The sequence below is a fragment of the Anthonomus grandis genome, chromosome 9 (genome assembly GCF_022605725.1).
Source record: "Anthonomus grandis grandis chromosome 9, icAntGran1.3, whole genome shotgun sequence".
Taxonomy (NCBI): domain Eukaryota; kingdom Metazoa; phylum Arthropoda; class Insecta; order Coleoptera; family Curculionidae; genus Anthonomus; species Anthonomus grandis.
The window spans coordinates 12,416,058-12,434,914 of NC_065554.1; the positions used below are offsets into that span (position 1 = coordinate 12,416,058).

The window sequence follows — 18,857 nt, forward strand, 5'->3', positions numbered from 1 at the left end:
CTGGCCTCGGCCGCAAATTTCCAGTTTTTCTACCCTGTTAAACCACACGCAAAAACGCTTCACGCGACGGATAATACCTAGGAGGAAACCTTTGTGCATAAAGATTAGCTGCAGCCACACTGTTTTGTCTTGATTCCCCGTATGCCAGTAACATGTCTATTAGTTCCTCATTTGAAAAATTATGCGGCATAATTTTAATAAAAAACGAAATACGACCACAACTGTATGAACTGATAGCAAAGTAGGTACTACTAAGCATAATAAACATCATCCGGACTTGTTTACTTCTTAATTTGAAAACAAAATTCCACCTGATAAAGTTATTACATTTTTGTGAAAAAAAAAAGAATTATCTCAGAAACTATAAATATTTTACTTAAATTTTTTTTCACTATTAGTCATTATTTATCGTTAGCAATAATTTCCCAAGTTTATGCGTATAGGTTAAGAAACACCCTGTATAATATTTGAAAGTTTTTTTAATCAATAAATTTCTTTTTTTTCTAGCTAACACGATATTAGTGTGGTTTTGTCTGGACTATTTCGCGGACTTTTTATATCTAATGGACATTTTAGTGCATTTTCGTACCGGTTATTTGGAGGACGGTGTCCTACAAACGGACGCAGTTAAATTACGGCAACATTATATGAACTCAACAACATTTTACATCGACTGCTTATGCCTGCTACCACTGGATTTTTTATATCTTTCCATTGGTTTCAATTCGATTCTTAGGCTGTCTAGATTGGTATGAAACTACGATTCAAATTTGTAGCTCTTATTGATGAAATAATTTATTTGTAGATTAAATTGTACAGATTCTGGGCTTTTATGGATCGAACTGAAAGGCACACTAACTATCCGAATTTTGTAAGATCTTCCTACCTTATTCATACCCTTCTGGTGGTCTTTCACTGGAATGGCTGCGTGTTTCATTTAGTTTTAAAAAATGATGGTTTTGGCAGCAAAAACTGGGTTTATAGTGAAAACACATCTGGTGAAGGTAATAAAACTTGTGTAATAAGTGTAATAATTTTTTAACGAGCACATAAACTTTAGGTACTGATCACGTAAAGGCTTACCTACAAAGTTATTACTGGTGTACTCTTGCATTAACGACCATAGGAGACTTACCGAGACCTAGAAGCAAACCGGAATATATTTTTGTAATATTTCAGGTATCATTTAAATCGAATAATTATATTATAAAGGATACTGATTTGTACATTTTCAGCTTCTTTTCGGCCTTTTACTTTTCGCCAGCGTGATGGGCCACGTGGCCAATATTGTAACATCAGTATCGGCAGCCAGAAAGGAATTTCAGGGTAAGTGCTTCTTTGAATATTGCTTGGGTATATGTGGTGGAATTTACAATTTCCTGAAATAATTATTAATTTATTAACAAGTGTTCTTATATGTTCACTTAATAATTTTTTCTATTACTTCTTTCTTCAAATATCCTGATTGCTAAGTATTGCATTAGGACGCGATAAGTGTGTGTAAGAAATTATTTCGATTTAAAAGAAAAAACTGTAATACCGTTATATCAAAAGAGTTGACTGAAATTCAACTTTTAAATGTGCGCAATAAACTTTATTTAAAGTTCTTTTGAGAGTCTTTTAAAAGATTCCTGTATAAGTGAGCTAAAATATAAATAGGAACAAAGTTCCGAAAACATTTTACACTTTAGTGCAATTAATTAAACTAACTATCTATTAAAGTAATATACAATAATTGGAAATAATGAAAAAATGTCGAACATAAAAATGGAATGAAATAATGATAGTAAATTCAATAATACGGTATTATCACTTCTATCTATATAAACCCAGCAATTGACATTCTACATAAGATTTTCGATACACTACTATGTATATTATTACTAATATACTACTCTATTTTCCAATCGTTTTCAGTTGTGCTAGATTTTATGTAAAAACTCACATATTTAAGCTGTTACATGTCTAATGTCTACTTTGAGTGAAATCTATTGCCACAGTTTAAGTGTTATTACAAGTTTTAAGTGTTATATGAAATAACATCTAAGGATATTATATTTATATATAATAAATCTAAATCGAGACAAAATACTAAGTTTTGTCCCTTGCATTAGCTAAAAAGTAAAAAACAAAACTATTAAATTAATCGAGATTTCTATAAAAATTAGTTATAAAAATATAAATAAAACTTATGAAGAAATACTTATATTTTGGATTCTCCTACACCAGAGGACTCAAGGCAATTTCAATCAATCATTTATTAGTATTTTACACATACAATGTTTATAATGGTAAAAGAGTTGAGTATACTAAGATATTCTGTTAACAAGAAAACACACAACTAAGAAAAATATTTAAGTAATAAGTTGTCATTAGGGTTGACTCACATTAAAGTACATATTACATATTAAAATAGATCACTTAAGTGATATAGACGATGACAGAAACTTTTTACCCTCTAGCAATCCTACATGTTCTAAAAGACAATTAGAAAACTTAATTAATTAAAATACCCAAATAGTCAGAGTTATTACGGTTCCGAGTAAGGTTTTCATGTGAATCACTGTGTAATGTAAATTGAGACATTCTCTTTTACATAGGCAAGACAGTCAGAAAAATTCCTAAGGAAATAAAGTGCTGCTGATCTCTAGGTAATCAAGTCCAGCCAAAAAATGCACGCAAGCTTTAAAGTTGAAAATTTCTTTTCGAGTAAGCACTATATTACCAGTTTAAGATAGGATAAGACACTTTTGACTATTTTTTGAGACATGGACAGATTTGTTCAGGGGGTATTTTAATTATTGTAATAAAATGTATAAATTACAGACGCTTTCCATTTTCAGGGGATTTTTTATGGTTACAGATTTAAAAATTAGATACTAGTGAGCACTCAAGTGTTCTCAATATGATAACTAAATTATATTCAAAGATTTTTGACTATTTTTTGAAATATGGACCGATTTGGCCAGGGAATATTTTAATTATTATATTAAGGTGCATAGATTAGAGACGCTCTATTTTCAGGGGATTTTTTATAGTTAGAGATTTAAAAATTGGAAACTGGTTGGACATTATTAAACATGAAATATCCATAGTAGGCTGCTAATGAGTATCAAAATAAATACTTTTCTCAATAGTGCCCTTATAAGAAAAACTATTTTTGATAACTGGTTACATAGCTGTGAGACACGTTCCTCCCAAGTGAGGCCAGGGTCTAATATGACTCCAAGAAATTTAACATATGGATCACACGGTAAGAGGTTGAGAGTATCCTGGTGAAAAACGAAGTTTAGGTTTTGAGACTTAGGTGTGTTGAGGCTAAGCCGATTCGCAATAAGCTAATCAAGCAGATTTGACCTATTGTCTCATACACAATATATTCCACTTGATCTCTGGCACCTAACTATGTTGGTAGTATCATCTGCAAAAATAATAAGCTTAAGTATGTTAACAGGTCAAATAATAACAATTCAAATAGCAATTTTTATAACAATAGGCAAAATCGACATATTTCTAATTCACGCAACTTTAATAGATCAAATTTCAATAATAGACTTAACCGAGGAAATAGCCGTGTAAGCCACAATAATGGCCAGCGCGGATATTTTATGCAAAATTCTAATACTACAAATTCAAGGGCACAATTTAGTAAAATAACAAACACAAATTTAAATAATACAAATCAGTTGTTTTTTCGAGACTAAGGGGAATATAGAAGATCAGAAACTTAAGTTACTACTAAATTATATAACAGTTGGTTATCACGGTAAATTTTTAAAACTTTTACTAGATACACTGCCAGTGTTAGCGTAATTTTTAAAAATCATATTGATAAATTTGAAAACGTTAATTATTCAGAAAGAATTAAAATAAATGGAATTTCTGGTTCTCCTATTTTGCAAGGCTCAGCAAACGTATGTTTAAATGTAAATAATACAAATGTATGCCATACAGTTTTGCTAATTGATGCATTTGATAATAATATTCATAGTGACATAGGTTTAGATCTTTTCTTTAAATTCTTTGCCACTATAGATTTTAAAAAGTTTGTATTTTCTTTTTATTACAGTGATAAGATTATCAAATTACCTATGCAAAGTGAACATGAGATGTTGACTTTAATTCCAAAACGAACTGAAATAATAAAATATTTTAATGTCGAGAATAACCATAAAGATTATGTTTTTTTTGCAGATGAAGCAAGTGAAGGTATTTTTATAGCGAGTGCAACATCGAATATGATACCGGTAAAATTTCTTAACGTAAGCGACTAGGATATTACTTTAAAAAATTTTAAACCAAAAATTGATTTACTTGAAAATTATGATTTATGTAATTTTGGAGATAGCGATAATTGTTCCGTTAGTAGAGTGGAAAAATTATTAGAATTAACTAATTTAAATCATTTAAATGAAAAAAAAATTGCTTTACAAAGGATATGTGCTAAATATTCTGACGTATTCCTTTTAGAAAATGATCCGTTAACCACCACTAATATATATAAACAAAAAATTTATTTAAAACCAAATGCTTCTCCTGTATACAAAAAACAGTATCGGTTACCTTTCTCTCAAAAAGAAGAAATAGATAAACAAATTAGTAAAATTTTACAGGATGGTATTATTGAAGAAGCAAGATCTGAGTGGTCTTCACCTCTCTTGCTAGTTCCAAAAAAAGTTGACAATAATGGCAACAAAAGTTTTAGGGTGGTAATAGATTATCGAGGTTGTAATTCCCAGTTACAGGATGAGAACTGGCCCTGACCCTGTATAGCTGATATTCTTGATTCCTTATCTGGTGCAACTTATTTTTCACATTTAGATCTCTCACAAAATTATCATCAAGTAGACCTAGATAAAGCTAGTAAACCATACACAGCATTTACAGTAGGCAGTAAAGGACAATACCAAATAACTCGTTTTCCTATGGGTTTAAACATAAGCCCTAGCGGTTTCTCCAGAGCAATGACGATAGAAATGTCCGGCTTAAATTATGATCGATGTTTTGTATATTTAGATAATCTTATTGTCTTTGGAAAAAATTTTTGTGAGCATAATATAAATTTGGTAAAAGTACTCCAAAGGATGAGTGAGGTTAATCTAAAGTTAAACCCAAATAAATGTGATTTTCTTAAGAAGGAGCTCCTGTACTTAGACCATATAGTGTCTTCAAAAGGGGTATTACCTGACCCTCAAAAATTAAAAGCTATCCAGCATTATCCAGTACCAACGGATGCAAATGAAGCCAGAAGATTTGTCACTTTCGCTAATTGTTATAGAAAACATATTAAAAAAATTGCTGAAATTGCTGTACCTTTAAATTGGTTGTCGAGAAAAAATGTCCCATTCAAGTGGACGTATGAACGTCAAAAATATTTTATAGCACTAAAAGATGCTCTGGTTAACCCTCCTGTCTTGCAGCATCCGAACTTTTCTCCAGATAATACTTTCAGTTTAAAGACTGTAGCATTTGTAAGCCTATAGCTTACGCGAGTAGAGCATTAAATAAAGCAGAAAAACAATATTCTACAATTGAAAAAGAGCTCTTAGCAATAGTCTTTGGTATAAAACATTTTTCTTGTTACTTGTATGGTAGGAAATTTATTATTTATACCGATCATCGTCCATTGGTTTATCTGTTTAGAGTGGCTAATCCTTCTAGTAGGCTTACAAAGTTTAGGTTACTTATAGAGAAATATGACTTTGAAATAAGATATATTAAAGGTAAAAGTATTGTAGCCGCTGATGCATTATCGCGCTTGCATTATACAGCTTTCTTATAATAAATTAAGAAATCTGTCGAAAATCGCCGAATATACGATATTTGCCATAACAAGATAACAAAGTAAAAATATAAATAATGCGGATGAGAATGAGAACAATTTTAATAGTTCTTTAAACGACAGGCTTGATCACCCTGGAGTTGTGGAATTGTTAAAACGCCCAAAAGACTCATATGAACTATGTTCTATTCTACAAGAAAATTATGAAAAATTAGTAAAGCACGGAAAAGTTGATTTCGAGTTAGGCAACTTTATTCTAAATGAAAAAGAAAGAGTAATTTATGTAAGGCATAACGATTTAGATTGTCGATCGGCGCTCGTACACAGTTCCTTAGGTAATCACAATGGTCCTTAGGTGAGATACAAACGAAAAATGCTCTCACTAGTTATGGGTCAATGTAGCCCATAGGAATAAGAATATAAATATGTCAAATGTAGCCCATAGGAATGCATCACATCCTCAAGCTCAGTCGTCCTGGTCATGAAGCCGCCTTATAACATTCAAGCATTATTAAGGAAAATTAATTAGAATTTAACCAATATTCATTTATAATCAATATTAAACAATTCTTTGTTAAGAAATATCTTTAACTCTGATACTTTCTTAAAAATACTTTGCATAATTATATGAAAAACAGTAAAAATTTTTTTCGCTATTAACCCTAGTTAATGGTTTCTTCCTTTCTAGCTATAATTCAGTATCTAGTATTCTCTCTACCTGGTTTTTAGGTACCCCAAGCTTTGTTGAGCTGAACTGCTTAGACTTAATTTACATCTTTGGTTAGGTTGTGTCACAGTGATAACTAGTTAAAAATTCCAAAATAGTTTTACGGGTCAGTATTTTTGATTTTTGAGTCCAGAAAGGAACAACCAATAGACTGAATGGGCGACCTGAAGAATGTTTTGGTTTTTCTTTACACCTTCGATAGGTTCATGTCTGTTTTCAAGTCTTTTCTTCTTTTTTGGGTCATTTTCTTTGTCATAATTTGCGATTTTTCAGGCAATCGTTCTCCTCTTGGCCTTGGGAGTCTTGAGAAACAATGGAAATATTATGAGTGTTTTGTTTTGATTTTTAACTCGCCATTACTATACGGCTGCGGCTGGTACCGTTCTCTTTACGTCGGCTGCAAGAAAGGGATTTTATGAGGGAGTTTTTGACTCTCGGTTATATTGGAGGCTGACGTGGTTGTGGAAGCGAGGGCGGCGGCAGTGTGTAATTTTGTGTGCAATGTTGCTTATTGATAGTCGTTGATTTCTCAAATTTAATACTTGTGGAGTTTTCACCTCCTAATCATGACCGATTTTCTCCTCGTTATTTTCCAGTTTTACTCTTAAAACCTAATAGCTACATTTTCATGAACGTACTTTTGGCAGTGTACATTCGCAGTAAATCCGCATATTCAACCATAAACGCTCCATCAACTTTGAGGTTAATTTATCCCTCGTCGTAGTTTTTGACTCTCGGTTATATTGGAGGCTGACGTGGTTGTGGAAGCGAGGCCGATGGTAGTGTGTAATTTTGTGTGCAATGTTGCTGATTGTTGCTTATTAATAGTCGTTGATTTCTCAAATTTGATACTTGTGGAGTTTGCACCTCCTAATCATGACCGATTTTCTCCTCGTTATTTTCCAGTTTTACTCTTAAAACCTAATAGCTACATTTTCATGAACGTGCTTTTGGCAGTGTACATTCGCAGTAAATCCGCATATTCAACCAGAAACGCTCCATAAACTTTGAGGTTAATTTTGTTTATTTTTGTCCCTCGTCGTAGTTTTTGACTCTCGGTTATATTGGAGGCTAACGTGGTTGTGGAAGCGAGGCCGGCGGTAGCGTGTAATTGTGTGTGCAATGTTGCTGGTTGTTGCTTATTGATAGTCGTTGATTTCTCGGATTTTATCCTTGTGGAGTTTGCACCTCCTGATCATGGCCGATTTTCTTCTTGTTTTTTTATAGTTTTTCTCTTAAACCCTAAAAGCTGCATTCTTATGAACATGCTTTTGGCTTAGATCAGTGTACATTCGCAATAAATCCGCATATTCACCCATAACGCTCCATCAACTTTGAGGTTAATGGGTCCCTCGTCGAAAACATGTTTGCAGAGAGTCTTCTTAGCAGCACTGGCAAACAAGCAGGGTGAATTAAAAATGAATATAAAAATGAGACCTACGCTATACTGCTAAATTATAAATTGGTGAATTTTGCAATTTTAAAAAAATATCAGAAATACCACAACTACTTATTTTTGAGAAATTAATGTTTTTAGTTTTTGCAATTAAAGTTTTACTTTTTAATTAATAGTTAAATTAAGTTTCAAGGCTTTAAACGAAAAATGAATTCAGAAATTGTTGGCGATATTAGATGAAATGTAAAGATTTTTTTTCTTTATTTTTAAATAAAGAATTTATAGATTCATGTTAAATGTCGATATTTTTTGACATCTATTCGAATCGTCGAGTTTTTGATTTTTTTATTAAAATATGCTGCAGGGTAAAGTTAGTCAATAATATTGTAAATAAAACGACCAAAAGCTTTATAAAATACTAACGGGAATTAACGCATTTCAGTTACAAACCTATTCAAGGGGCTTTTCATAATCTTTTATAAAAACAATTTTTCCGAAAGTTAGAAATACGAGTAAATAATAACAGTTTTTAAAACCTGTGTTACATCTCGAGAAGGTCACTATTTTTTGTAAAATACATTATTTAAAAATGAAATGCAGTGTTATACCACATAGAATATATATAAAGATATTATAAATTAAAATGCCAGTGGCTAGGAATACATGGTACCATGAAAGTAGGTCGGGGATTAATAGCATCATAATAAGAGGGGTAAAATATATAAAGAGTTCATAAAATAAAAAAAGTGTGCTTGTGAAGCATTACGAATTATTCGGAAAATTGTAGAAATATCAACTCCGTTGAGTTTATTTACAATGGAACCCAAAGGTGGATGTAATATCATTTGGAAAACGTTTGGAATTTAGATGTTCTTTGATGATTATTTTTAGATTGAAATTTTTGCTGATTTACATATTTTGAGTTGGATTCCTCGAAATTAAGCTTATATAGCCCATGTTTTGTAAAATGTCAGTCTTATAGTTAGTATAAGAAAAGTACATCGTTTAAGTTCTTGGACTGTGTTCTTGAATTGTAAACTATACAAATATCATATGAAACATTAGCTAAGATAGAATTAAGGTATATTGGTAGATGTTAAAGTAATATAGATATTTCTTTAGAATTATTGATTAACCTTTTCTTAAGCTTTTTATGTTTCCAGAAGAGAAAGATTCTTTCTCTTGAATTCTGAAGGTAAAAAGAGAATATAGAAGCTGTCACTTAATGACTAAACACACCCAATTTATATGAAATATATTAATTTAAATCTAATAAAACACAGTAGTTTGTTTGAATTGGTTTTCTAATATAATAAAATAGATTATTATTGAAATAATTTATAATTGATAAACTCATAGAACCTATTGAGCTTCAATTCATTTAACAACTTTAAACCTAAAATAACATGATTTATATACAATTAATAAATACAACAATATTTATATCTGTTGGAGGACTACAAGGACCTGTAAAAATTCTTTGACAACTTTCGCTCAAGTTATTAAATTATTTTTGAAAATTATGAATATTATCAGTTTTAACTAACTTCAAAGTAAAATCTCATCATTTAATAATTCAAAAGTGCTTAAAATGTTACCTTACGAGTATTGAACAATTTCGCTCAAATGTCAAGTCCTTTAAAACGTATTAACGAGGTGAAACGAAAATTGCATTGGCATATGCGCACGAAAATTTATTATAACATCCGAGAGGCAAAATTGTTCTAAGCGAGATTTACCTCCCATAAAACGGGCAAAACCCCATGAGAACAAACTTTGGCACCGGCATAACTTTCCGGCACGTATGATGGGTTCGGGATATTTCAAGTCAACTATGTCGTCGAGTATATCCGAGAGTGTTTTAGCAATTTTCGGAAAGCGATGTGCTACGGAATTTTGACGGTTATTTAATTATTGTTACGGTGACATACTTGTACAACAGGGATTAATGTGTTTGTATTAAGTTTAAAAGTTGCCCGTAGGATTACATATAGTTAAGTTAGTTTGTTCGAACTCCCCAAAATATTGTATTGGCTTAGTGTTAAGCTTTGTAGTTAGCGCAATAGATGATATTTAGCTTAATTGCTATTCTTACATATAACATTTTATTGGTTTTAAACCATTACGTAATTTGCTAAACTATATATAAACACTAATATTTACCACCACAGTAAAACAAATATATTTATATTTAACATTTTTTAGATTATTTAATTCGTTTTACAACAATGCTAGATTTAGCTGTTAGTGTTGCCTATAAACAATTTTAATACATGGATATCATCAGGGCTAATTTGTTTGAAAATAGAATCTATTAATTTTGTCACCACCTCTGCCACATTTCACTTTTCTATTACGCCCCTGTTGTCATTACCCAATAAGTGCACGAAAGTTTTAGGGTAATTTGGTCAATAAAATAAGTTTACATAGACCTCTTGAGGTATGTCAAGTTCAGCTCTTAGATATTTGTTTTACTTAATGCGTTTAAGGGTAGAGCTGGGGTGGCTGATAGTTGTGATATCAGATATAGTACAATATATATATACAGGTTGGGGAATCGATCATTACTCATAGAGAAGTGCGAAAAGGTGATATATGGTAACACTCGTGCATGCATTTCGTGCGCTCTGCTACTTACATTTTACGTTGTTATTTTTTAGAACGACGTTAGTAAGCGTTTGAATTTTATGTTTTTATAAACATTTTTCTGATGCAGGCTTTATATTCATCTATGTCCTACCCACATGGAATCGTAATCTCTAAATGTTTATGCTGCGTATTGCATAATGAAAATTAAAGCGTTATTCTAACAAACTTAACCCCAAAAAAAGTTCCTTTGGTGACAAATCTGGGGATCTAGGAAATAATTTAATCCGCCAAGATGGTTAGGAAAAGTATTTATTTGAATTTTATTTCTTTTTTATCATAACCGCATTATGAGCAAGACAGCCATCTTGTTGAAAATAGACCGATCGCAGATCTAAATGAAAGAAGATTTGAATGGCAGGAAGAACTTCATTTTGCAGCAGATCAAGGCATGTTTGGGCGTTTAAAATACAATCAATAAAAGTGGCCCTATAATGCCATTTCAAATATTCAAATTTTACGGAATTTCCATGATCATTTTTCAGAGACTAATATCGAAAAACTGAAGGATTGTGTTTCTTATGTAATGAAAACGAAGATTCATCAAAAAATAAAATATTTCATAAAAAATTCCATTTTCGCCAGTGGTCTTCGGAATTATCTCCTGAATTTTGGAATATTTGAAATATTTGTTCCCATGTTTTTTCCTGAAATGATTTAATAGTTTTATGGTCAATACCAGTTCCTTTGCAACATTTTAATTTTATTGTGTTAATTCATTCTTTATTTAAGAAATTTACAAATCAATACTTACATACTAGTAAACATTATTATTATTATAAATTCTTACAAGTTTAAATTGCACCTAGGTAGGCATACCTGTGTGTGCAATAAATAAATATTGTATAACGAATCGGATCAAAATTGGAATCTATATAATATGTAAATATCAAAACAATTTAATTATCTTACACGAAAATAGCGTACTACATACTTATTGATGTATTAGAGAAACTTCAAAAAAGACTTAAGTTATTACAAATGAATTGTTTGACATTTTTATTAAAAAGTTTTTTTGTTTTTTAAATTCCTGATATCTAGTGGAATTAGGTTGTAAAATTTATGTGCTAAATAGGTGGCAAATCTGAGATTTAGATTTCTTTTTGATGAAGGTATTTTTAGGTGTTTGTTAATGTTTTGCCTAGTGTTGTGTTTGTGTTGTATAAAATTTGTTTTAATCCAATCTTTTAAATAAGTAAATTTACAAAGAGACAATACGTACAGTGCACGAATACTGCAGGTTTCAGTAGAGTACAGGTGAGAGGTTGAAAACAGTCTTGCTTTTTTAAAAATATCTTTAAGAATATAGTTTTGACTAGTACTTAGCTGTTCTAGATTGCTAGAATACATACCGCCCCACACCAATATCCCATAGGCAACTAATGGTTCAACAAATGCTTTGTATGTCATAATAGTTGTTTTTTTGTTTAATATTTCATGCAAAATATAAAATTTTGGAATTAAACTTCTTATTTTATTCCGCAAATATAGCACATGTTGATCCCATCTTAGGTGTGAATCAATTACTATACCCTGGTATTTTATTAACTTAGTTTCTTTAATTTGTGATTATTGTGTTGTTTATTTCTATTGAACTATAATCCGAACGGTTCGCTTCGGTTAGTGAAAAAGCCATATAGCAAGTTTTGTCTATGTTAAGTGATAGTTTAAATGTGTCAAAATAATTTTCTACAACTTCAAAACCGGCCTTAAGTTTTTCTTTAGCATCATACCACGAGTTTTCCCAAAAAATAATGGCGGTGTCATCTGCATATGCAAAAATTTTTGCGTTTAGTATGTTTAGTTCACACAAGGAATTAATATATATATTAAAAAGGGTTGGACCCAGGACGGTTCCCTGCGGTACTCCACATGTTATAGTTTCCGTCTCACGAATAACGCTTCCAATCTTTACATGCTGCGTTCGACCAGAAAGGTAGCTGGCAAAGACATCCAACACAGAGCCACACAGAGTCATGTGGGGTGACTCCAATGTTTGAAGGAGTATGGTATGCGACACCGTGTCGAATGCCTCAGCCAGATCCAGAAATAATACCAAACATTTATCTACATCATCAAGTATTTGTGCTATATGGCTAGTTTAATTAAATAATGCATCGTTCGTGCTTACTCCCGGGATAAAACTAAATTGATTTTGTCATAAGAGATTATTGGCAGTAAGAAAATTAACCAATCTCTCGTTAAGACACTTTTCAAATATTTTGGCTATATTTGATATGACACTTATAGATCGGTAGTTTGTTGTCTTCTTTGTTGCCATTCTTAAAAATTGGTGTAACATGTGAGACTTTTAAAATACTAGGGACTACACCTTTTTTAAAAATTAGGTTAATAGCATGTGGCAGTGGGCCCGCTAGGAATGTATGCAATAACTTAATGATAGAGGTAGAAATATCATCTGGCCCCGCTGAACAACGATTCTTTAAATTATTAATATATTTTATAAGCTCATTACTATTTGTAGGTTTAAGAAACATAGAAAATTGTAAATTTGGTACTGAATTAAATGGTTGTGTGGGGTTAGGAATTTTTTCAGACATTTTCTTTCCAATATTAGTAAAGAAGTTTTTACTTTGTTTTGCTATTTCTTCCGGAGCTGTAATAATTGAGTTATTTATATTCAATTTATTAATTATTTCTTTTGGTTTGTATCCTTCTGTAGCATCTTTTAATATTTTATAAAGCTTTCTTAGGTCTTGTGAATTATTATTTATTTTATTTTTATAATATTTATTTTTAGCCGTTTTTATTATTTTATTTAGAGTATTTCGATAGTTTTTGTATTGTGCTTGTCTTTCATTGGAAAAATTATTTTTAAGTTCTTTTTTCATTTTGTCTCGTTTTTTAATTGATGTTATAATTGCCAAATTTATCCAGGGTTTTAGTTTTTTATATTTTTTGCTTGGAACTGTAATTAATTCAGATTGCTTGATAATCGATATTAATGAGTTAATTATATAATCACAAACTGGTATGGGATTATCAAAGGAAAATACATAGTCCCAGTTTATGTTACTTGCAAGTAGTTTTAACTTATTTAAATCAATTTTTTTTAAAGTTGGTAACATTACAGGCCGACTTAAAATTACTCGCAGCTTCTAGTATGCTTAAACTTCTACCAGGGAATAAAGCATGTTTAATTGTGAATGAAATATAGGTTATAAAATTAATCCAAATATTGGAAGACACTTAGCTATCACTTCCAATATCATAAAAAGTTTAAAATATATTTAACGTTTTTGACTTCTCTTAAAAATGAAATGCCTTACCTGATAAACTTTCAATGCCAAGAATATAGTTTTTTTTTATTAATATTATCATTGACCATTGATAATTAAATATTAAAGTTTTCCCCAAATAAATAAATAAATAAATGTAGACATGAAGCTTGAAAAATAGTTATATGTATATTTGCTTTCACACATAAGATAAAACGTAATACGCTTTATCGTTACGTACCAAATTTATAAATCACTTTCTCGATATATTGCTCTTGCCAAACTCATTTTAGTTTGGTGATACTAAGGTTTCCTAAAATTATACTATTTTTACGTAACTATCCTTATATGACATAAAACAAGCATTGTTTCATACGAACATATCGTCCAAGATAATGTAATCTGAGACAAGTTCTAAGTCTTTGTCTTTATTTTATTTTTCTACCCACGATAATCATCGATTCATTACAATCCTCCATATTACTTGATCCTGGGATGGCATACCATTGTCTCTGTTGCATTTATGTTTCGAGCTTGGTTGCCCTTCTTTTTTATATATTTATTTATGTATTTATAAATGCAAAGCCCAATAAACTTTGTGTTAAATTTACATAAAAAGATAAAGTTATAATAATTAACAAGTTGACCCAGGAATCTGCTAGAGGTTTCAAAAAGGTCAATGTCATAAAGTTGGTTTGCTAGTCTGATTATACTAGTAACGAAATGATTAAGACCATACTTAGACCGGTAGATTGGGTATCCTAAAAGGTAAAGTAAAGTGTAAAACTATCAGTAGCTCTTAGTGTTCTCAGTACATAAAAGCACCAAGAGCTACTGAATATTGAATGATTATATTACTGAACAATTAAATTTGTTGATATTTTAAAAACAGTGCCTTAAATCATAATTTTGCGAGAGTAACTTTTTTTTCAAATTAAGTGGAGAATCTAACAGTTGATTTTTTATTAAATAATATTTTATTACCTCGCAGATTTGAGACAAAAAAGACAAAAGAGACAAAAAAGGACAAAAAAGTCCCTCCGTATGTTACGCCACTAGCAATTTTTTTAAAAATTTTCTTTATCAGTAATTGACAATTCACTACAATAATCTGCATGCGAAATTTAATTAAAATTGAGTTGGTAGTTTAAAAGTTATGAAAAATAAACAAATAATTATTCTTAACTTTAACACCTTCTATCTTTATTATTAAACATTTCTGAGAAAAATTTTATAATGAAGTATATTTTTTTTTGCAATTCTCTATCACCTATTAAAATTAATGATGTTTAAACTGGACCACCCTGTATAGCGTTTTTAAAGCGGCAGTACTTGTAAAGTCTTAGGTACACCTACCAACAAAACCAACAAAGCATTCGAAGAGACTTATTGATAACATTATCTAATTGAAAAAATTCGTCCATTTCGCTCAAAGAAATCTTAATATATTTTAAATAACCGAATCTTTAAAAAGAGGAGTTTGTTCAAGGGTATAGTAACCGATATACTGATGGGGCGATAGTTGAAAGCACTGCTTTGGTCGCCTGACTTATAAATAGGTTTTAGGAAACTCTCTTTCCAATAATCCAGGAACACTTCAGTTTGAAGTGTCTTCTATTATCTTCTATTCTCTTGATAATATTCAAATCAAATCAAATCAAAATCAAAATATGCTTTATTGTCATAAGAGATAATATTATCGACAAAGTTGTATGGGAAGAATAGTATTACCATACATAGGTACAAACAAAAAAAACACACATACAATATATAAATCATACATAAGTATAAAATAGTAACTAAAATAATGCTCAAAAAAGAAAATCTCTTACAGCAAAACTTAAGAATTACATACACATTTCTGACAGGGCACAGACAAATATTCGTTAGAAAAATATAAAATATATAATGTCATATGTTAAAATCTATCTAAAAAGAAGTCATTTACTTCATAGTAGCCTCTTGCAACCAACAATTTTTAACTCTTTTCCTAAAGACTCTATTACTTTGCACTTCCTTAATATCCGCTGGAAGATGATTAAACATTTTTTTACCATCAAATATAAATGACCTTTTTATTAGTGAGCTTGAGGGTACAGGCAAAATCACATCATAGGCCCTTCTGCTGCTATAATGGTGCCTATCTCTAACATTGAGATGTCTGTACTTTTTGTGAATTAAGATCACCGTTTCCAGTATAAATAAAGAAGGCAAGGTAAGGATTTTATGAGTAATAAAAAGTTGTCTACATGAATCTCTTATACCTACTTTGCAAATATATCTGATAGCCCTCTTTTGCAAGATAAAAACACTCATAAATAATTGATTGGTACACGCACCCCAAAAACACAAACCATACCTCAGATGTGACTCAATCAGTGCAAAATAGGCATTCCTGGCCATACCAAACTCTACTTCTCTTGTTATGATAATCTGATATGATTTTCAAACTTCAATTTGTTGTCAAGACTTATTCCCAAGAACTTATTCTCATTTAAATTATTTAAATCAATGTTTTCAAGTCAAACTCTGCTCAAACTACATTTAAAGTTTAAGACATTTGTTTTAAGAACACTTAAAGTTAGCTTGTTACAGTCACACCATTTTTTAATTTTGGCTAAATCCCTATTTACTGTATTATTTAGGTTTTTAACACTAACATCATGCCAAAGTACCGTTGCATCATCTGCAAATTGAATAAATATTCCTTGTATATCAAGGTTTGCCATATCATTTATATATATCAGAAATAAAATGGGACCCAACACTGATCCCTGTGGGACACCATGTGAAACAGGCTTCAAGGATGAGAGTTTAGTAAATATATTCGATATTTTAGAGTGAAGGTAATGTGAAGGGATATGAGTATGATGCGGATAATTCATGAGTGGGGACATTAATACTATGGTGTGACTATATCGTAAAAGAATAATTAACAAACATGTTAGCAATCTCCTCTTCTGCTTATCTTATCCCGTCTAAATATCTTTCTAAGTGTATTTCTAAAAGAGCTATTTTTCCTTTCATGGTTAACAAATAGCCAAAATTTTTTATGATAGAGCCAATAGTTGCTTCAGTGCAGTAAATATATTATGTATGGCATTCCTGTGTTAGATCCTTGCATAGCTTTCTCATCCTAGAAAACTCCCGATAGTCGTTAACTGCTCGTTTATATATATTCGATAGGTAAATATAAGTAAGCTTAATATATTTGAAGTCATTCTTAGACCTAAGTCTTTGAAAACCCTATCAAAGCCTCTCGTCAAGATAGGTTCATATGGAATTGCAACGACAGTTTGCTTACTATATATATTATCAATAATCTTATCGTCATAATCATTGACCCTAGCAATTGTTCCTTTTTCTTTATTAAATCTGTTGTTACTTAGAGGAAACGAGACCAAATGATGGACCAAGAAATGCATGCTAGCCATTTTATGTTGAAAACAATGATAAAAGTCGTTGTGTCTAAAAGTATTTGTTTCTTTTCTATAAATATTAAGTTCTAGTTTTAAGGGAGTAAGGCAATTACCCATGGCAATTCCTAACAGAGCTCTTTATGAACCGTTTTGAGTTAAATGCAAAAAATACATTCGAATACTTTTCATGAGTTTGGTTAAAATATGTTGATGATGTGTTTGCCATGTTCGACAAAAGCAAATGCAATATTGATAATTTTGGTGAACAACTCAATAACTGTTTTTCATCTATTAAAATTACTTTCGAACAAGAAACAAATAACCATACTTAGATATTCTTGTCATCAAAAATAATAATCAATTATCATTGTGATCAATCACAATTATATCTTTACAAGAGGCTTTGATAGAGTTTTCTTAGGTCTAAGAATGGTCTATCAAAGTTCGGTCAAGTTACGAAATCTTTTAGGAAACCCAAAAGATAAAATAAGGACCAATGAAAAGTCCGGGATCAATAACATTAATTGCAACGATTGTGAGAAAAAGTGCATAGAACAAACCAGAAGATCAATTATGTGAAATATAGAAGGGTTGAAAATCAAGTTTTTAATACTGGTCATTTTATAGAGATAGACAACTTAAAATTACTTAAACCAGTTAATAACCACAGAAAATTAGATGCATATGAAAGTTAAGCAATATTCAAAAATCAAAAAAACATTCTCAATATGGAAAAAATTCCAGGCCATTAATTATAGTCAATTATATAGTTAAGTTGGTGTTTAACATTTGTTTGGTCATATTTCATTGCATTTTTCGCTTTGGTTAGGACTTTAATTGGTTACATCTTTAGTATATAAGGCCACTTTTAAGTAGTATTAGTTTAGTTTTAATCTTTTCCCGAAGATGAGCGACTAACATCATTAGCGAAACACGTGTCGATAGTGAAATAAAGAGTTTTAGTGGTAAAACTGTTTCGTAGTTTTCTAAATATAAGTCTATTGTTTGATATCTGTTGAAATGTCTTGTCGAGACCAGATCGAGATGGCTTTTGTGTGAGGTTACGTATAAGTTAAGGTGAAATAAGTTATGGAAATGACATGTATTTGACATAACTTGTGCACTTAAAGTTTCTTCAGGCCGTGCTCTATTTGTTGTTAGTCTCAAGCTAACGCTGCTTTTTTTCCCATATACCATGAGGCAAGTTGATATTACCCATAATATGTAGGGTAAAATCTGGCATTTAAAGAGCGAGTGAGTGAACCCAATGTTTCAGAAAAAATAATGTAAGATTGTGCTGACGAATTGGGTGCTATAATATGCAGCTTTCATAATAATATTGAAATTAACAGATTTAACTAAGATAAAAACATAATCAATATTTTCAGGAAATTGAAGACGTTTACTAGGTATAGATTTGTATATATAGCAATTAAGACTCCCTTGTATTGCTTGAACGATCCTGAAGGTAGATATTAAAGTCAGTGAGGCTAAGTTCTGCATCATATATGCCGCTATGCAATTAATTTTCTGTAAATGCAATTATGTCATATTGACTTTGCCAAAATTTAGCTCTTACGATCGCTTCCGCTTTTGCTTGCATCTTGGTCAGATCAATGTAAATATTTCTACCTTTTAGTTTGGTTTC

At 30.8% G+C, this 18,857-nt stretch overlaps 1 protein-coding gene across 2 annotated transcripts in view; it reads left to right on the forward strand.

Moving 5' to 3' along the window:
- The window catches only part of LOC126740302 (cyclic nucleotide-gated cation channel alpha-3), a 438,418-nt gene that overhangs the window by 272,235 nt on the left and 147,326 nt on the right, over positions 1–18,857 (forward strand). For both annotated transcript variants that reach the window (XM_050446263.1, XM_050446264.1), the window contains exons 8-11: positions 508–749; positions 806–1,004; positions 1,061–1,179; positions 1,236–1,326. In XM_050446263.1, the coding sequence (XP_050302220.1) occupies positions 508–749; positions 806–1,004; positions 1,061–1,179; positions 1,236–1,326 (651 nt within the window). The remainder of the gene's footprint in view (positions 1–507; positions 750–805; positions 1,005–1,060; positions 1,180–1,235; positions 1,327–18,857) is intronic.